At 44.0% G+C, this 21196-nt stretch overlaps 2 protein-coding genes across 3 annotated transcripts in view; one reads left to right on the top strand and one right to left on the bottom strand.

The window, feature by feature from the left end:
• Positions 1–282: 282 nt before the first annotated feature.
• AAMDC (adipogenesis associated Mth938 domain containing) lies at positions 283–11617 on the bottom strand. Its single transcript, XM_087966022.1, has 4 exons — positions 11463–11617; positions 8952–9097; positions 2544–2639; positions 283–553 (listed from the first exon to the last, which is right to left on the bottom strand). The coding sequence occupies exons 2-4, from the start codon at positions 9081–9083 to the stop codon at positions 413–415; spliced, it is 369 nt and encodes a 122-aa protein (XP_087822148.1). The 5' UTR covers positions 9084–9097; positions 11463–11617; the 3' UTR covers positions 283–412.
• Positions 11618–12075: 458 nt separating this feature from the next.
• The window catches only part of RSF1 (remodeling and spacing factor 1), a 60901-nt gene continuing 51780 nt past the window's right edge, over positions 12076–21196 (top strand). For both annotated transcript variants that reach the window (XM_087966006.1, XM_087966005.1), the window contains exon 1: positions 12076–12322. In XM_087966006.1, coding sequence (XP_087822132.1) covers positions 12106–12322 — 217 coding nt within the window. In that variant the 5' untranslated portion in view covers positions 12076–12105. The remainder of the gene's footprint in view (positions 12323–21196) is intronic.

The raw sequence follows: 21196 nt of genomic DNA, 5'->3' as shown, positions 1-21196 counted from the left end.
CTTAACTGTGGCCAGGAAGGTCACAGGTAAAAACGGGGCAAAACTCACTGAACCGTCTCACTTAACAACAGAAATGTCAGACCTCAACTGAGGCTGTAAGTCGAGGACCCCCTGTACTTTTCAGATTTGCAGTATTTTGTTAACGTGGCTTTATAGTGATGTAGAAGGAGCTCGTCTGTCTGGGTTTCCCCCTCTACCTGGGCTACCTGGCAAGACTGACACCTTCCCTCTAGTTTCCCTTTGCACGCACCTGAACACAAGCCGATAAAAATTGGGTGAGGCTTTTATTTTTGCAAATTGTTTTATCCCTGGGTGGAAAGTTGGCACAGCAGGAGAGAAAAAAAAATGCTCCTTTGAATTTCCCGAAAGGAACAGGTGGGGCGGAGAGAAAGAGGGGTCTGTCCTCAGACCTTTAGCAGGTAGAATGGAAGACTCCGCCCACTCGGACTCCCTGGGAAGCCAAAGTGTTATATTCCTTCACAGCCATCTCTGTTTGCAAGACCATCACATCAATCCCCTGCTTCTTCAGGTACTCCACTGTGGCAGGCGGTACCTTGGGAGGTAAAAAAAACACTTATTTAACAATTGGCTTTTAATTATTACATCCTCCCTTAGCAGCTCTCTTGCCTACCAATGGAAATTTTACGGCCAATCGTGGTCGAAAGGTGAGGGCTATCTTTAGTGTTTTACAAACCTGGCATCTTTTAAAGAATAGAATAGAATAGAATAGAATAGAATAGAATAGAATAGAATAGAATAGAATAGAATAGAATAGAATAGAATAGAATAGAATAGAATAGAATAGAATAGAATTACGAATAGGAATGGAATGGAATGGAATAGAATAGAATAGAATTCTTTTATTGGCCAAGTGTGATTGGACACACAAGGAATTTGTCTTGGTGCAAGTGCTCTCAGTGTACATAAAAGAAAAGATACATTCATCAAGAATCATAAGAAAGCTCAAACTGCCCAAGGAGCTGCCGATCCAGTTCTACAGAGAAATTATTTTAGTCTGGCATCTGCATCTCTATCACTGTCTGGTTTGGTTCTGTAACCAGACAGAACAGACATAGGCTCCAGAGAGTTAATTAGAACTGCAGGAAAAGCAATGGCTACCAACCTGCCTTCCATGGAGGACCTGTATCCTGTACGAGTCAACAAGAGGGCTGTGAAAATATCTACAGACACCTCACATCCCGGACATAAACTGTTTCAATTCCTTCCTTCAAAACGACACTATAGAGCACTGCACACCAGAACAACTAGACACAAGGAGAGTTTTTCCCCAAACACCATTCCTCTGCTAAACAAATAACACTGGCCAGCTATTTACAAAGTCTGCACTGCTATTGCTATTAATCTTCTCCTCACTCCTTATCGCCCATCCCCTCCCACTTGTGACTGTATGACTGTAACTTTGTTGCTTGTATCCTAACGATTTATATGGACTGTTTCCTAATATGATTTGATTGCTTATTGTACCCTATGACTATTATTAAATGTTGTACCTTATGATTGTTGACAAATGTATCTTTTCTTTTATGTGCACTGAGAGCATTTGCACCAAGACAAATTCCTTGGGTGTCCAATCACACTTGGCCAATAAAGAATTATTTTTATCTATATCTATATCTATATCTATATCTATATCTATATCTATACCTATACCTATATATATATGTATGTATGTATGTATGTCTGTCTGTCTGTCTGTCTGTCTGTCTATCTGTCTATCTATCTATCTATCTATCTATCTATCTATCATCTATTTACCTACCTACCTATCTCTCTCTCCCTCCCTCCCTGCAGTATCTCTATCTATCTATCTATCTATCTATCTATCTATCTATCTATCTATCTATCTATCTATCTATCTATCTATCTATCATCTGGTACAACATTTAATAATAGTCATAGGGTACAATAAGCAATCAAATCATACTAAGCAATAGTCAGTATATATCATAAGGATACAAGCAACAAGGTTACAGTTATACAGTCACGAGTGGGAGGGGATGGGTGAAAGGAAGGAAGGATGTGAGGATTAATAGTAATAGTAGTGGAGACTTTGTAAATAGTTGGACAGTGTTGAGGGAATTATTCGTTTAGCAGAGTGATGGCGTTCGGGGAAAAACTGTTCTTGTGTCTAGTTGTTCTGGTGTGCAGGGCTCTATAGCGTCATTTTGAGGGTAGGAGTTGGAACAGTTTATGTCCGGGATGTGAGGGGTCTGTAAATACTTTCCACAGCCCTCTTTGTCTTGTGCAGTATACAGGTCCTCCATGGAAGGCAGGTTGATAGCCATTGTTTTTTTTCTGCAGTTCTAATTATCCGTTGAAGTTTGTGTTTGTTGGGTTTCAGAGCCAAACCAGACAGTGATAGAGGTGCAGATGACAAAGATAAATGGATTCCAGCTGCCAGAATTCCCCAGTCCACTGATCTAACGCTTTAATCTCACCTGGCGTGAAACCAGATTTTTCTCACCTGGCGTGAAACCAGAGCCTGGCTCTTCCAAGGGCTCAGCTCACCTGAGGAAACCTACCTGCAAGGCCTCGCTCATGCCGCGGCCGATCACTAATGTCTTGACACCCTTTTCCAGAACTTCTTTGACATCGGCAGGCTGAACCCCAGGTACATGCTGCGTTGGGGAAAAGAAAAGTTAGTGACAGATGCTTTGGACATGGGCCAAAATTCATATGGATTTCACTGGAATTGGGGAAGCCCGGTTGAGATTTGGCAGCTTTCAAGGACCAGCCTTAAATTGCATGGTTCCTTCTGTGGCAGATGCTACCATGCTGATTTCCTTTCCTTCCTTCTCTCTTCTCCCTCCTCCTCTTCTCCTCTATTCTTTCCTTTCCTTCCTTTTCCCCTCCTTTCCTTTTCCCTTTCCCTTCCCACATTTCCTTTCTTTCCCTTTCCTTTCCCTTCCCCTCCCTTCCTTTCCTTTCTCCTTTTCTCCTTCCTTCCTTCCTTCCTTCCTTCCTTCCTTCCTTCCTTCCTTCCTTCCTTCCTTCTTGTAGCAGACTGGGACAACTTGCTTCAGCCAACTCACCACACTCAGTTCGCCATGGGGCAACTCACTGCGGGACAATTCAACAATTCCATTTCAATATTTAAAATAATTTAAAAAAATATTTTTATTTTTGTCATTCACAATTCATTCTGTCCCTCCTTTCGCATCCTTTCTTTAATGATTTCATCATTTCTTTGATATTAGTGTAACTCTTGTCCCACGGCGAGTTGGTGTAGACCCTTCTGATGGCGCAGTGGTTAGAATGCAGTATTGCAGACTAACTCTGCTCGCAGCCAGGAGGTCGAATCCCACCTGGCTCAAGGTTGACTCAACTTTCTCTCTTTCCGAGGTCGGTAAAATGAGGACCCAGATTGTTGGTGGCAAAAGGCTGACTCTGTGAACCACTTAGGGAGGGCTGGAAAGCTCTGTGAAGCAGTGTATTTTGCAAAGGAAGGAAAGGAGGAATGGAGGGAGGGAGGGAAGGAAAGAAAGGAAAGGAAAGGAAAGGAAAGGAAAGGAAAGGAAGGAAGGAAGGAGCAAGCTGTGGTGGCGCAGTGGTTAGAATGCAGAATTGCAGGCTAATTCTGCCCACTGCCAGGAGTTTGATCCTGACCAGCTCAAGCTTGACTCAGCCTTCCATCGTTCCATGGTCGGTAAAATGAGGACCCAGATTGTTGAGGGGGGACACACACACAGCAGGCAACTTTCTCTACTTAACCCTATTCCCCAGCCCTTTTGTAGAATCCGATTCCTCGAACCAGAAGAACCTCTGTGTTTTTCTGGCCCGGCCTCCCGCTGATTGAATTAACCTCTTCTTGTAAATCACGGCTTGTAGAGGCAGATGTGACTTTTTTTTTAGCCTGTTTCTTTGTTTCCCTTATGCCTTCTCATTGCAGTTTGGATGTAAATTTGCATAATAAAGTATACCGCAGGCTTCCTGCTCTCTACTCAGTGTGCAGCTGCTCCCAGTAGACTCGATGTATGTGTGTGTCTATTTTTTAACAAGCTTTTTATTTATTAATTTTTATTTTACCGATGTCTGAAATCACCCGTTTACCTCACAGAAGGCCTCTGGGACGTGTACAGATAAAATAACGTTAAAAATAGTACTTTTTAATATTTTTTTCAAAATGAAATTTACAAAGGCGAGGATGTAATCATTAAAAGCCAATTGTTAAAAAGTTCCTTCAAATCATCCCACAGCTTAAAAGAATTCGTGCAGTCTGCTAATGAAGAGAGGCTCAGGGATGTAATGGAGGGTCAAAAAAATGGCAAGATGGCAGCTGTATCCATGGAATTAGAGCCCCGTTTAAAAAAAAATAATCCAAAAACCACAGGGCGGTTATTTAATTTTTTTTGTAACTGGCATGGGATGAAACGACAATTGGAGTGGTGTGGTGGCCTGGAGGTGGTGCTCTCGCCTCACAATCAAGGAGGCTGTGAGTTCGATTCTAGATCTATTCTAGAGCTATTTCTCTTTCTGGGCGCAATGAGAATATATCTGCTGAACAAAACTCTGGCGACAGGAAGCGCATCCGGCCAGTAAACACTCAGCTTGCTCTATTCAGTTGCCCAGACTCCACCTCGCAAGGGATTATGGGATTGTGAAATGAAGATGATGATGGGGTGAAATGACAATTGATAAATAAGTAATATACGTCTGAGCAATGAGCAAGGAAAACATTTTTTCTCCCGCCTCTAAAAACTGCTGCCTGCCTCTAACCATTACAATTCTCTGAAAAAGAGAAAATGGCTAGTTCTCACACAATCCAGCGATTGCAACCATCATAAATACATGCCACTTGTTAAGTGTGAAAAACGGTCGTAAGTTGCTTCTTTCCGTGCCATTGTCATTTCGAACGGTCCCCATTGGTCTCGTGCCTATGCCGCAACAGTTGTGAGAACCAGTCATAAACCCCCCTTCCTTCATGCTGCTGTTGTGTTCAAACAGTGTCATGCCCCCATCGGAATCTGACTCGAAGCCGAACAGCTGACATGGAGTTGGCAGTGGTAGAAACTGGGGAAGGGCAAAGTCCGGCTGGGCAGAGCAGGGGAGAGGTAGAGCAAGGGAGAGGGAATTTGGAGGAAGACCCAGGCCCGCCCCCTCTTCATCCTGGGGCATGCAGGGAGGAACGGAGAAGGGAGCAACGTGTGTTGTGTGGCTTACGGAGGAGGAAAGGGCCCTGATTCCCTTCATTAGCTGCAGCTGGGAACAGAGTGTTTAAAAAGCGAAGCTGCGCACAGCAAGCTGTTGGGAGCAAATCGTGAGTTTATCTGGTCTCGTCTTGGCTTATCTGTGTTCCTGGCGTCTTCCCAACTGTGTGAGTTTTGCCGTGCTTTCAAGTCTGATATTCCTTCTCCTGCCCTGTCAAGTTAATTACCTCAGCTTGGTTTGTTTGGATTTTTAGTTACAGTTTGTATGTACCTTGTTTTGGACTGAATTTTCTACCGTTAAAGGCTGTTCCTTGGAGAGTTTTTTTTCCAGCCGAAGGTAACCTGGACATTGTGGGCAAAGTTGGGAGATAATAAAGGGACCCTTCTTGCTTATTTGATTGTGTTGCCTTTGTGCCACGCCCCTTTGGGTCATCACAAACAGTCACTAAAGGAATGGTCATAAGTCGAGAACTATCTGTGTTGTATGAAATTGTCTTGAGTGACCTTTGGGGCTATTTCTCAATCTAAACGACCATGCAGGGTTGATGATGATGAGAAAACAAGAAAAGGGATGAATCCTTCAACCTTCTGAAGAAAAGTCCTAAATAAATACACATTTCACGCTAAAAAATGGAGTTCGTTACTAAACGGATTGTTGTAAGGGGAGAATTATCTGGAAAGCATTGTTTTTGACTCGTTGGTTTTAATAGGCTTTCCTCCCCACTCCACAATGCTGTGAGGTTGTTGTTTCTTCAGCCCCGATTTTCTAATGTCCCAAACGTGCATTTTTAAACCAAGGAAAGACACAGCATAGGGGAGTTTAAGCAGCAGAAACATTCCAGTTCTATTTTAGTCTTAATTTGGGGTTGTTTCCCCACCCCAACAGCTGTCTGCTGCCACTGCAGTCCTACCAGATATATTATCCACCACTTCTGGAGTAGGCTTCCTTAACGCCCACATTCCCCCTCCAAAATGGGCCTTGTTTTGTTTTTTTAAGTGTGACAGTTGTAGTTTTGTTCCCCTATTTCCTAGCATACGTGGTTTCTGCATGCTTTTTCAAAAAAAAAAAGCTGCTTTACAGGTCCTCGACGTATGACTCTTCATTTAGCGACGGCACTTAAAAAAAGGTGACTTCGCACAATGGTTGTGTCAACCCTGAAGCTGACCCAACCGAGGCCATTTTGAAGCTTCAGTGTTGCCACACTGGAGCCGAGGGATTAGGGAGGAAGGGGGGAATAGAGATAGCTGGGGATTTGTAGCCAAAGCAAAATACTTTCTCCTGGGAACCAAGGGCATTTCCACAGGTGGCTGGATAGAGGAGGAGCGAAATTACTAGGCAAACGGACAGGACCTTGATTGACTGACTGTCTGGGAAAAGGGAGGAACGTTTAATTAGGGGAAAACTGCAGGAATATTCAGAGTCAGTTTTCACCAGCTTATGCCAATTATGATATGTCCAATAAACCAATTCTTTGAGGAACCTACCTATTTATGATGGATGTGTTGGAACCCTGACAAATCATTTAGTGGCAGTTCAAAGTTACGACGGCACTGGGAAAAGTGACTTACGACCGTTTTTCACACTGACAACGGTTGCGGCATCGCCATGATGACCTAATCAAAAACGGGGCGTTTGGCAAACGGCCTGTTTTATGATGATTGCCACATCCCGGGGATCATGTGATCGCTGTCTGTGATCTTCCCAGTTGGCTTCCAACAAGCCAGGCCAACGGGGAAAACTGGTGTGATGACCTGGAGTGTAACACAAACGTAACAAAATCCAAAACGTAAATATACGTCCTTTAATGCCTCCAATTGGCCCCACTGGTTCAATAATTCTCAGTTGGAGATAAAACGTACTCAAAAAGAGTCTTCAAAAGAAAGCAATACAGTCTGAACTTAATGAGCGGATAGAGGTGAAATACAAAACTAAAACAAAGTACAATGAAGGAATTTCCACAACGGACCAAGATAAGTAATTACCAACTTCAAGGAGATAACAAGGCACAGTCTGTTGGAAGGACGCCAACCAAGATCAGCCCAAAATAAAACACGCTTTGTTTCTAGCAACACTGTGTTTTAACCTTCTCTCTTATATACTATTTTCCCCAGCTGCAACCAATGAGGGGATCATGGCCGCTTCCTCTCTCGTAAGCCAAGTTGTTTCCTTTTCCATTCCTCCCTGCGTGTCCTAGGATGCAGAGGGGGTGGGCCTGGTTCTTCCTCTGACTGCCCAGCTGACCTCTGCCCTTCCCCAGCCCCCTCCACAACCTCCGGAGCCACACCTCCTCTCCCTGTCAGCTGTTCTTCCTCTCCCTCAGAGTCTGACTCTAACAAGGGCATGACAGCTGGATTTGATCAATGACCGCGTGATTCACCTAACGTGCAGTGTTCAATTAGTAACATGGTTGTTCGGTGAATCTGGCTTCCCTGTTGACGTTTGCTTGTCGAAAGTTCGCAAAAGGGGATCACATGACCCCAGGGACACTGCAACCGTCACAAATGTGAGTCAGTTGGCAAGCATCCGAATGTAAATCACCTGACCGTGGGGATGCTGCAACGGTCGTTAAGTGTGAAGAATGGCCATACGTCACTTTTTTCGTTGCTGTTGTGAGTTCAAACGGTCACTAAATGGAACTGTTGTAAGTCGAGAACTACCTGTACACATGGGCGGTTCTATAACTCAGTTTAAGTTGTTCCTATTGTCATGGATAACAGGTTTGTGTTATCTAAAGAGAACTCATTTTTATTCCATTTGGGGTAATTTCCTCAGATATGGAAAGCAGGTACAGGAATCAACAAGATTGAGGCCTAATTTTCTGGCCTGCTTCACGGCAGAAGACATTCAGGATCTGAGGCAAAGAGGAAACATTCCCAATTCTTGCTTCTTTTGGCTGGATAAGCTGGGAGGCTCCCTGGTGCATAACAAGAGAGACCCCCCCAAAGCAGGGGTGGGATTCAAATTTCCTAACAACCGGTTCTGTGGGCATGGCCTAATTTGTGGGTGTGGCTTGGTGATCATGTGACTGGGTGGCCATGGCTTGCTGACTGGGCATGGCTTGGTGGTCATGTGACTGGCTGGGCGTGGCTTGCTAGCAAATTTGATAATATATTTATGTAAATATTGGTTTTTTTTGTTTTTAAAAAGAGCAACTTTTACCCAAAAGCAGGCAAAGCAGGCAGGCAGATTGAGTTGCTCACAGAATCACAGACCCACTAAGATATCTATCTTTCTGCAATCTGCTACTTGAGTCTGTCACATAAAATTTGCTTGCAAGCAAACTCATAAAATTAACTCACAACACACCATGTATATAAATATTGAATTTTTTATAAAAAAAAAGAGAAACTTTTACCCAAAAGCAGGCAAAGCAGGCAGGCAGATTGAGTTGCTCACAGAATCATAGATTCACTCAGAGATCTACCATTCTGCAATCGGCTGCCTGAGTCTGCACTGAAAAATAGAAACTTCAGTCCTAAGAAAGGTTCGGCTCTGCTTTTAGATTAGCTAGAAAGCAAGAAATCCAACGATTTCTAGCTAATCTAAATCTCCCGGCACAGCAGAAAAGCTGACGATTGGGGGGGGAAAAAGGGAAAAATATCAAGTTAGCAGGCAAGTTTTGCCAGGTAAGGAGTGAGTGGGCCGGGCCAGCCAGTGGCGCGATTTGCCGGTTCTCCGAACTGTGCAGAATCATAACAACCGGTTCTATAGAACCGGTCCGACCAGGTAGAATCCCACCTCTGCCCCAAAGGAATTCCCCCAGGGTGGGCCAAGATACCTACTTCCGTGCCCGTTTCTCTCCAGTCCCACGTTCGGCTGCCACCAGGCCATACTTTACAATCTTTATAGGTTGTGGGGCAGCCTCTCACCGTCATCCGTCCCCATGACAGAGAGGCAATTTCAGGGGAAGACATAGCTGGGCGGGTGTCTGAAAGGGAAAGAGAAGAACAAGAGGCAAAAGGATAACAGAACAGAAAAACAGAATAAGAGTTGGAAGGGACCTTGGAGGTCTTCTAGTCGAACCCCTGCTCAAGTAGGAAACCCTATCCCATTTCAGACAAACAGCTGTCCAATCTCTTCTTTAAAAACTCCAGTGTTGGAGTATTTGCAACTTCCAGAGATAAACCTGCTACACCAGGGTTGGGCAACTGGCCCTTTTATGAATTATGGACTTCAACTCCCAGAATTCCTGAGCAAGCCATGCTAGCTCAGGAATTTTGGGAGTTGAAGTCCACAAGTCATAAAGGGGCCATAGTTGCCCACCTCTGTGCTACACCTATTCATCTCTACCCGTTACCTTTTGTCCCCTAGGGTGGGCCTTCACTAGCAGCAGTGGTTCTTCCGTCCCAAGGACCGGCCCATAGATTTCCACTGCTCTCCTCTCCTCTGTTTTCTGCTCAGCTGCAGACTGAGCGCCCACAACTTCTGCAGGCAAGTTGTTCCACTGATTATTTCTGTCAGGAAATTTCTCCTTAGTTCTAGGTTGCTTCTCTCCTTGATTAGTTTCCACCTGTTGCTTCTCGTCCTGCCTTCAGGTGCTTTGGAGAATAGCTTGACTCCCTCTTCTTTGGGGCAACCCCTGAGATATTGGAAGACTGCTCTCATGTCTCCCCTAATCCTTCTTTTCATCAAACTAGACCTACCCAGTTCCAGCAACCGTTCTTCGTATGTTTTAGCCTCCAGTCCCCTAATCCTCTTTGTTTCTCTTCTCTGCACTCTTTCCAGAGTCTCAATATCCTTTTTATATCGTGGCGAACAAAACTGGATGCAGTATTGCAAGTTTGGCCTTACCAAGGCATTATAAAGTGATATTAATAGTTTATGTGATATTGATTCCATCCTTACGCAGTCTAGGATTGTGTTGGCTTTTTTGGCAGCTGCAGCACACGGCCGGTTCATGTTTAAATGATTGTCCACTAGGACTCCCAAGATCTTCTCACAGTTACTGCTATTGAGCCTGGTACCATCGACACAGGATGAGAATTGGCTTTGCAAAAAGCCAGGGGTGAGCAATTATGGCAACTTTAGGCCCTGTGGACTTCAAATCCCAGAATTCCTGAGTCATGGAAAATTAATTCAACATAAAATTGCAGCGGAGATTATTATATGCACAGGAATGGAAAAAATCAGCATTGCCTACTATAGAACAGTTGGTGAAGTTGACAAGATTTTGCTGAACAAGATCAATTTACTTCTCTGATTAATGATATATTCTTTTTGCAATTTTTTGGTGTGCTTTAATCTTGGATGCCATGGGACTTAATGTTGTTTCCTCTTACATGTTAGGATTACATGTCACTCAGAATCAGTGTTACAAGATGGGCGGCTGCATAAATCTAATGTATTAATTGATTTGGAGGGTGCTACCCAGGTTTTTCAATTCCTGGTACAGACTGAACTTTCCTCCTTAAATTACAGAGATATAAAACAACGGCATTGGTGAATATTAAAATGGCTGAGAGATGGTTAACTTATTAGTTTTGTTCTTCTGTCATTTAAACTTAGAAATACATTTTATCTTTTTTGTCATGGCTCTGGCTTTATTTCGCTGTAATCTTTTTACATCTAATATTTTTTATTACCTTCTTTTACAACCTTGCTATTTTACGGCTATTTTATTTACTTGTCAATTTTCTACACTGCTCATCTCATCCTGATATTGATGCATTTATTCTGGTTGTGTTCTTTTGGTTGTGTTTGTTTACTTTATTGTTCTATTACCTTGTTTCTGTTCTGGACTTGTTTTATTTTTCTTCCTTTTTATTATTGTAAGCTATTCAATAAATTTAACCCAAGAAATACAGGCAGCCCTCACAATAGTTCATTTACTGACCGTTCCAATTTACAACAGCACTGAAAAAGTGACTTATGATCAGTTTTCACACTTACGACCACTGCAGTGTCCGCATGGTCATGTGATTGCCACTGACTCATACTTACGACAGGGACACGGGATCCCCTTCTGACAAGCCGAAATCAATGGAAGCCACATTCAGTTAACGACCATTGTTACTAACTTAACAGCAGTGATTCTCTTAACAACTGAGAAAGGTCGCAAAACGGGGCAAATGTCACTTAACAGCTGTCTTGCTTACCAACAAAAATTAAGGGCTCCATTATGGTCGTAAGTAGAGAACTATCTATCCAGTGACAAACACCCCACCCCACTCCTTTTTGCCCGCTTTCAAGGAAGCGGTGCCTCCCCGAAAGCTGCCAGACTACAGTTCCCATCATCCGCAGTGTGGCGGATGGGGAGCGATGGGCGTTGTAGTCCCCGCAGGCCCCCCGCTCACCTGTCCAGATCACGCATCTGTCGCTCTCCCACCCCGTGTGGCAGGATACGCCCCCTCACGCCCCTCATTGGCCCAAGGCGACGTTACAAACACGGGCCGCGCCCACTAACAAACCTTTTCACAACCTCGGGTCCCCGCCCTCGCTGACGGCCACGCCCCCCTCCTTTTTCTTTTGGCGGAGGTGGGCGGATTCTCGACGTCCTCCCCTCCCTCGTCCCTTATATTATGATTGCGCCCCTTTCTCCGTCGCCGCCGGCGAGATTGGCTCGGGTGGCGTTCTCTCCCCGCCCCTTTTCAGCTCCTCCCCCCCCCCCCCCCCCCCCCGCCTCCCCGCCCCACAACGCCAGGCTCGTTTTGGTTCCTGTGTCAATCAGTCAAATCATAAACCAACGAGAGAAAGAGAGAGAGAGAGAGAGAGAGAGGCCAGGCGTGCTATCCGGGCCGCTCTTTCCCAGCGCGGCTTCTATTCCTTCCGCGGCTTCGTCTCCTCTCCTCTCGCGGAGCCCGACGGGAGAATGGCGCCTGGGTCCCGCTTCTCCGCCACAGCGCCCCCTGCTTTCCTCCTTCGCGTGCGCCCGCCGCCCCGCCTCTCCTCCTCCTCCTCGTCCACCTCCTCCATCCATCCATCCTCTCAGGTTCCAAGATGGCGGCTGCGACGGCGGCGGCGGCGGCGGCTCCCCCTTCCCCGCCTTTCCCTGCCGCCCCGCCGCCGGAGGGCTCTTCCCGCCCGGGCTCTTGGCCCAACTTCGCCGTCGTCTGCTCCTTCTTGGAGAGGTACGGCGCCCTCCTCGACCTGCCCGAGCTGCCGTTCCCGGAGCTGGAGCGCGTTTTGCAGCCGCCTCAGGAGCCCGGCGACCAGGGTAAGGCGAACCCGGAGCGAATCTCCCTCAGCTTCGGCCTCGAGCGGCTCCTCGGAGCAAGGAGAGCGAGGCCTTCTTTTTCCTCACCACCGCCGCCGCGGGCCCCGCTTCCCTTTTCTCCGGGACGCCGCCGTGGCTTCCCCGTGGCCCGGCCGGGCCTGCCTCCCTTCCTCAGCGCCGGGGAGACCCAATTTTCTCTCTCTCGGCCTCTCGGGGGTCGTCGTCGTCGTCCCTTTTGTCCCTTCCTTCGGGAGTGGGGGAGGATTCGCCTCGCGGCCTTGCTCGGATCGGGAGGTCGTCCCCGCGTTGTGCTGCCTTCGCACGAGACGCCGAACCCGGGTCGGACCCTGAGGGACTCCCGGGGCTCCGGGAGAGCCAAAGGGGGAGGGTTTTCCTCCGTCCCCTTCAGCTAAATTGGGATTGATCAGCCTGGGAGGGGGGGGGGGAGAGAAGGGGATGATGGGCATGCAGTGGAACATGGATACAAAATGCCTCTTTCCTCTAACCAGCAAACTGCTCCTTGGTTTGGAGAATCCGATCTTCCTGGTACTTTGGCATCTCTTTGCTTTATTGCTATTATTATTTATTATTATTATTTGATCTTCCTGGTACCTTGGCATCTCTGCTGTATTATTATCACTATTTGATCTTCCCAGTACTCTCTGTGCTGTATATTTTATTATTATTATTATTTTATTATTATCGTTATTACTACTATTTCTTTTATTCATTAAACATGAAACTCAGTCAACTGAACATTTAAAAATGTTTCACAAATACCATTAACTGGCGCTGATGGTTGATGCCAGCATCCTAGGTATATCAACCAAGTATCTTATCATCATCATCAGATCTTCCTGGTACTCTGGCATCTCTCTCTTATTATTATTTTATCATCATTGTTATATTACACTTCATCCTGCCTTCTATAGATCATCATCATCATCATCGAATATTACATTTCATCCTGCCTTTTATAGAGATAAATATATGTGCATGTACACCTTTATATGCACATGTAAATGTATGCATGTGTGTATGTATATAAACGTGTATGTATGTGCAGGTAGTCTTCGACTTATGACCATAGCTGAGCCCAGAATTTCTGTGGTGAAGGGGAACATTTGTTAAGTGAGCTTTGTGCCCATTTTTACGACCTTTCTCGCCACAGTTGTTAAGTGAATTGTTGCGGTTGTTAAGCTAGTAACGTTGTTAGGTGAATCTGGCTTCCCCCATTGATTTTGCTTGTCAGAAGGTTGCAGAAGCGGATCATGTGACCCTGGAAACCTGCAACCGTCATAAATATGAGTCGGTTGCCAAACAGCTGAATTTTGATCACGTGACCACAGGGATGCTGCAGCGGTTGAAAGTGTGAAAATTGGCCATAAGTCACTTTTTTCAGTACCGTTGTAACTTTGAACAGTCACTAAATGAGCTGTTGTAAGTCGAGGACTACCTACATGTATGTGGATGGATGGATGGACGGACAGACAGACAGACAGACAGACATGCACACACATGCAGATATATAAGTCAGGGCAATGCATGCATCTAACTGACCTGCTTCCTATTTTCCCCACAACAACCACCCTGTGAGGTGGATTAGACTGAGGGAGAAGGGCTGGTCTAAAGTCACCCAGCCAACTTTCATGGCTAAAGGAGACCTAAAACTACTCACAGTCTCCTGGTTTCTAGGCCAGGATTTCAACCAGGTGGAGGAAAGATTGGGACTCTTTTATCCTTCGAAACCCAGGACTATTAATTAGTCTCCATACGTTCTTCCTTTTGTTCTGTTCTCCCTGAGTTCCCTTTGTAGGATCTGTTGCCCCTGCAGCAAATATCCCCAGGATATTGGAAAGGTACCTTCTTAAAAAATCAAATGGGTGCACACAAAGGGTTAATCGATACTCCTGTTTTTTAAGTGTAACAGTAAAAAGCAGGTGGAGGTTCCACTTCATGATTGTGTCTGCCATCTTGAGTTTTTTGACTGCATCCCGCAGACATCCCTGATCTGCAGTTCTCTCATCCCCCAACCCTCCTTCCCTAAGTGGCTTTTGTCACACGGACCAATTTCTGACAACTTTCGGAGATTGTGGTTGCCCCATCACTGGAGGCTTTTAAGAAGAGATTGGACAGCCATTTGTCTGAAATGGTGCAGGGTCTCCTGCTCCAGCAAGGGGGCAGGACTAGAAGACCTCCGAGGTCCCTTCCAAGTCTGTTACTCTGTGTTGTTATTCTGTGTTCAATGTTTCTCAACGTCAATACTTTTAAGAAGTGTGGACTTCAACTCCTGTCCTCTTCAGATTTGGCTGCCTTCTTTTCAGGTTCTCTCTGTTGGCTTTTGAGTGTCGTTTTTTTTTTCTTCCCTTTTCCCCAGTAGGCATCTTCTCTTGGTGTGTGCGTTTTTGTGTGTGCCTCGCAGAAAAAAGGAGGCATCTTCAATTTCAGTTGCTCCTTGTCTGATTCCAAATTTGGGTTACTTTTATCTCTGGTTGTCCTATTCTAGCAAATCCATAGATAGACCTAGGTGTTTTCATGCTTCCTGAACTTTTCCATTCACTGCATTCCTCTACCAAGGACTTGTTAAAAAAGGATGGAAGCTAAAAAGTTTTTGGTGAAATGGTTGATTTATTTATTCATTTATTCATTCATTTATTGAATTTATATATTGCTCATCTCCACATCAAGCAACTCTGGGAGGTTTCCATGTTGTTTCTCAAAGTTGCTTGAAACTAGACATGGTGTAGCACAGACCTGGATATTTTATAGCCCCCCCCCCTGCCCCACCCCCCCCATCGATGTGACGGAATCAAATGTAAATAAGGGTACACTTCATGCACACAATACAACTGCAATGCTTTTATTTTGAAGACTGCCTACACACCTTCACAAGCCTCTTGGTTTGGCTCTCCACAATAGTCTTTGTTTATCCCCTTGGGAAAATTAATTGCCCACCCTTGGTCTAGCAGCATTCATGGCTCCATTTTTTTGGCCAGCCACCAACAATTGTGTAGTAGTTCAGTACTGGGTTATGGTCAAATCTGACACAGTGGTGAAGGTGTTGGATGTGCCTTGGAGAGATCAAAATTCTTCTCCATTATCTCCCACCGAAGCTTTTTGGGTGACCAAACCAGCCATTTTTCTGAACCCAGACTATGTTATTGAAAGAAATGGGAGGCTGGCTCATTGTGTACAATGCCTTAAACTACTGAGCAAGAGGTTGGATAAAAATCCAACAAGTAAACAAACAAACAAAATAGGTAGGGTGACCACAAAGGCATTTCACCTGTTCTTAACCAAGAGGCCATATCTTGGGAGACAATTATAACTTAATCCTTCTGATTAACGTACATAGATGGAGGGAAATTGGTACATTTGAAAGACAGCAAAAGATGATGGAGATTTTTGTAAAAGAGAAAGAGTACACAATAATCCACTCACTGCCTTAAAACTTCTCTTTAGTTCACAGGCTGTATGTGTATTATGTATGTATTTTTGTTTGTTTATTATGTCATCCATCTCTCAATAGGGTGACTTTTTAATTTAAGTGTATGCATATTTGTGGTTGAACAGCTATCTATTTTATTTTTATTTATTTATTACGTATGTATTTATTTATTACGTATGTCATCCATCTCTCAATAGGACAACTTTTTTTACCTTTAACTGCATGAATATTTGTGGTGGAACAGATATTCTATCTATCTTATCTATCTATCATCTGACTGTCTCTATCTCTGTCTGTCATCTGTCTCTCAATATGGCAACTTTTTTACCTTTAAGTGCATGAATATTTGTGGTCAAACAGCTCTCGCTCTCTCTTTACTGCTTATTTCCTAAACATGTCCAAATGATTCATTTTGAGGTTGTTTAAAAATGGTGTGGGTAGGCAGGAGAAAATATCTGTTGTTTTCTGCACTTTTTAGAGATTTGTTTCTGTTCCTGCCTATGTTTCCTGCCGTCCTACAGACATAGCCGCATGCATGGCACGTTAACCATCCAAGCCTCTCCATAAACTTCCTTTTCTTGTAGAATATCAGTTCAGATATACAGAACACTCAAAAGATGCCGACAAACCTGCTATTCTCAGAGTAGTTAAGGATGGTTGTTATGGGTTTTTGCTAAGGGCAAAGAAAGGTTCGTGTTATTTTAAAATCAGTCTGGAAGAGCGGAGTAAATCTTGGAGTAACTTGGAGAACCTTTCAGGGAGTCTCCCATCTCTGGTCTTCCATCTTCCATCAGTAAATCATCGAAACCACTTCCTCCCCTTCCCCAATCCTAAAGTTTCTACCGAGGGGGATTTTTGTGTGCTGTCCTTTTAAAAGATTGAAAATTCACAGCGCCCGGTTTCTTTGTTGCTTTTGTCCTTTTCAAATAGGCCATCAAAACAATTCAAATCTTAAACGTAGCTTTTAATTGCTTGGCTATGGAGCCTGGCACCCAACGGTAATTTCCAATAAAATTATAAATACCTTCTCATTGATTCTATATTCTTTGTTATAGCCTTAACGTTCTTTGCAAAAGGGGAACATAAATTTAGATTGTTTAAATATAACTAGATATGCTTTTGATACATACTTGTTAAGTCTCGGAATACAGAAAAGTCTTAAGCATTAAAGGGATTGTATCTACTTTTGTATCCCATACACTTCTGAAATTGATAGGTTTTTGTGCAGTTCCGTTTTTCATTTACTACGATAATTATGGTTTTTTTTTTACTTTGTTGCCGGCATATACAAATTGATGCATATACAGGTAGTCCCCGACTTACGTCCACAATTGAGCCCACAATTTCTGTCGTTAAGTGAGGTGTTTGTTAAGCTAGTTTTGCCCCATTTTACGACCTTTCTTGCCACAGTTGTTGAGTGAATCACTGCAGTTGTTAAGACAGTCACATGGTCGTTAAGTGAATCTGGTTTCCCCATTGACTTTTCTTGTCAGAAGGTCCCAAAAGGGGATCACGTGACCCCAGGATGCTGCACCAGTCATAAATATGAGTCAGGTGCCAAGCATCAGAATTTTGATCACAAGGATACCGCAACGGTTGTAATTGTGGAAAACGGTCATAAGTCACATTTTTCGGTGCCGTTGTAACTTTGAACAGACACTAAATGAGCTGTTGTAAGTCGAGGACTGCCTGTAGTGCTTCACTTAAGACTGAAATTGAGCCCAGAATTATGATCCTAAGTTGTGGCGATTATTATTAAGCAGGTCACAGCCTGACCGTGCCTGATTTTTTACCTTTTTTTTTTTGGTACGAGTTTATAAGCAAACACTACAGTCATTAAGCAAACCCGATTTTCCCAACGGAGTTATTTTTTGCCGAAAACTAGAAATAAATATTGCAGACTCAAAAAACTTGCAGTCACATGACCCTGGGACATTGCAAACAGCCATAAATATGAGCTACTTGTCAAGCACCCCAGAAATGCCATGGTGCAACTGTAGGGATGCTGTAGCCGTTGGAACATTGAGATTGGGTTGTACATACAGATGTTCCTCAACTTCTGACCATAATTGAAAGCCCCCAATGTCCATCGCTGAGCAAGGCAGCTGATAACTGAATTTTGCCTCGTTTTACAACCTCTTTTGCCGCGGTTGTTAAGGGACTCACTGTAGCAGTTGAGTAAACCATACAGTCATTAAGTGGCTTCTCCCCATTGACTTTGGCTTATCAGTAGCTGTCTGGGAAGGTGAAAAACGGGGATCACGTGACTCCAGGACACCGCGACTGTCATAAATATGAATCGGTTGCCAAGTGTCCGAATTCGGATCACATGACCCTGGGGATGCTGCAAAAGTCATCAGTGTGGAAACCGGTCATAGGTCACTTTTTTCAGTGCTGTGTAACTTCAAACGGTCACTGCTTGTAAGTTGAAGACTACCTGTCGTGATTGGTTTTGAAGCGAGAGCGCCTGTCTATGAGCCAAAAGTGACGTCGCATATTCTTTTAAATAACTTTATCAGGGAACCCTACAAGAGTTGTTTTTAACTGTTGTTTCTTATGAAGATTTTGGGGGGGGGGGGTTACCTTTTTCTTTTAAAGAATGCATGTTAAGCCAATTATATGCTTTTTTCTTAGATTTCCAATTTCAAATGGTAGGAAGCAGTACAGGTTAGTCCTCAACTTAACAGCAGTTCATCTACTGACCGTTCAAAGTTACAGCGGCCCTGAAAAAAGTGACTTAGGACCATCTTTCAGTTACAACCTTTGTAGCAACCCCATAATCACATGATCAAAAGTCAGAGGCTTGTCATTGACTCACATTTACGACGGTTGCAGTGTCCCAGAGTCATGGGATTCCCCTTTTGTGTCCTTCTGACAAGCAAAGTCAATGAGGAAACCAGATTCACTTAACAACCACGTTAGTAATATAACAATGGCAGTGATTCACTTAACAAATGTGGCAAGAAAGGTCATAAAATGGGACAAAACTCACTTAACAAATTTCTCATTGAACAACATAAATGTTGGGCTCAACTGTGGTTGTAAATTGAGGACTACCTGTATAGCAATGTTTGGCAGTTGCGATCAAACATCAGAGCTTCAAAATAGATGCTTGGAATGGGATTGTTTTAAGGTATGGAATTTGCGCTATTATAAATGTTTTTCTCCAATTTTGGTTTTGAGAGGTAGGAGACATACCTACCATGTCAGAGATTGCCTGGGATTCTGCAGCTATTCAGAAAGGAACAGAAAAAGCAGTCCTTGATGTATGACCACAATTGAGCCCGAAATTCCTGCTGCCAAATGAGACATTTAAGGATGTTTTGCCCCATTTGGTGACTTTTCTTGCCAGAGTTGTTAAGTGAATCCCTGCCCAGTTCTTAAAGTTACCCCAGATGTTAAGTGAATCCAGCTTCCCCATTGACTTTGCTTGTCAGAAGATCGCAAAAGATGATCACATGACTCCAGGGCACTGCAACCGTCATTAATACATGCCAGTTGCCAAGCATTTGAATTTTGATAGCCTTATTTATTTATTTATTTATTTATTTATTTATTTATTTATTTATTTTGGTTGTTTGATGACCCCATAATCCCTTGTGGGGTAGAATCTGGGCAGCTGAATGGAGCTGAGTGTTTACTGGCCGGATACCCTTCCTGTCGCCAATGTGGAGGTGTTTTTTTTTTCAGCAGCTATATTCTCATTGTGCCCAGAGAAAGAAATATCTTCCTCTATCTAGGATTGAACCCACAACCTCCTGACTGTCACCGCACCACTTCACCTGACCATCGTCCTAAATGTGAAAAACAGTCCTAAGTTACTTTTTTCAGTGCTGTTCTAACTTCAGGCGGTCACTAAACGAACTGTTGTGAGCCTAGGGCTACCTGTATAAATGGGAGAAAAAAAGGGCAACCCGGTGATCGCATAAACATCAGTTCAGGGCAGAGAGACACGGCCTTCCATTTAAAGGACGCTGGGAAATTCTCTGGCAGTTTCTAAGCTTCTGTATTTTTTTTTTCCAGACTTCCATATTGAAGAAACTAAATCTGTTTGGCTCTCCTCTCTTGACCAGCTGGGTGGTGCTTGGCATCAATGATTTCCAGAGTGCTTTGTTCCCTAAACCAGCCATTTTCCAAGTTTTTCAGGCTGTGGAACCTGTATAGTTTTTTTTTGGTTGTTGTTTAAAGTTCCCCCCTAACTCCTGATCCAGACTCAAAGCTCCGGTGGCAGAAAATTGGCTGCATTTCAACTGAACTTCTTTTTTTTTTCCTTTTTGTTTTTAGTACCTATCAGAATTCTATCTAATTTTTGCAGGAACCCTGTGAAACAAACACAGGTTGAGAATCCCTGGTTAAAGATTACAGGTAGTCTTTGACTTAACGACCATTATTTTAGAGATTGTACAAAGTTGCTTTGGGGCAACTAGATACAGATGGTCCTCGACTTACAACCATTTGTTCGTGACAGTTCAAAGTTACAAGGGCACTGAAAAAAGCGACTTATGTCCATTTTTCACACTTACAACAATTGCAGCACCCCCGTGGTCACGTGATCAGATTTCATCTGCTTGGCATTGGCCTCATATTTATGACGGTTGCAGTGTCCCCCCCGGGTCACGTTGATCCCCTTTTGCGACCTTCTAACAAGCAAAGTCACCGGGGAAGCCGGATTCACTTAACAACTGTGTTACTAACTTAACAAGGCCAGTGACTCACTTTACAACTGTGGCAAGGAAGGTTGTAAAATGGGGCAAAACTCACTGAGTGCTTAAGCAATGGAAATGTTGGGCTCAGTTGTGGTCATAAGTGCAGGACTGCCTGTATGATGGTTGAGATCAAGTAAAACAGTGGTGTCAAACTTGTGGGCCGGATGGGTCACGCCCTGGCCACGCCCACCCCCATTTTAGTGAAGGGGAAGTCGCGATAAGTCACGTGACGTCAACATGACGTGAGTTTGACACCCCTGAAGTAGAAGGATGAAGCAAAGCTAAACAAATCCTAGGATATGTGATCTACACGAATCTAACCATTCTAGATCCTGGGTGTTGCCTACATTTTTTATTCTAATGGATACATGTGGTCTTCAACTGTCAACAGTTCATTTAGTGACCGTTCATACAATGGCACTGTGAAAAGTGACGTAGGACCATTTTTCACAGTTAATCCTGCATCCCCATGATCATGCGGTCAACAATCCGCACACTGATTCCTACTTAGGGCTATTGCTGTGTCCTAAGGTCACGTGATCCCCTTTTCTGACCCTTCAATGAGCACATTCAACAGGGACACCAGATTCACTTAACAACCAGGTGACTCACTTAACAACCGCAGCGATTCACCTAATAACTGTGGCAAGAAAGGTCATAAAGTGGGGCAAAGCTCACTTAACAAATGTCTCCCTTAACAACAGAAAATTTGGGCTGGGT

The sequence above is a fragment of the Notechis scutatus genome, chromosome 5, assembly GCF_049901735.1.
Source record: "Notechis scutatus isolate UNSWTSFEM ecotype Mainland chromosome 5, rNotScu1.2, whole genome shotgun sequence".
NCBI lineage: Eukaryota > Metazoa > Chordata > Lepidosauria > Squamata > Elapidae > Notechis > Notechis scutatus.
Note: the sequence above shows the minus strand (reverse complement) of the source record. Positions and strands in the feature narration are given on the sequence as shown.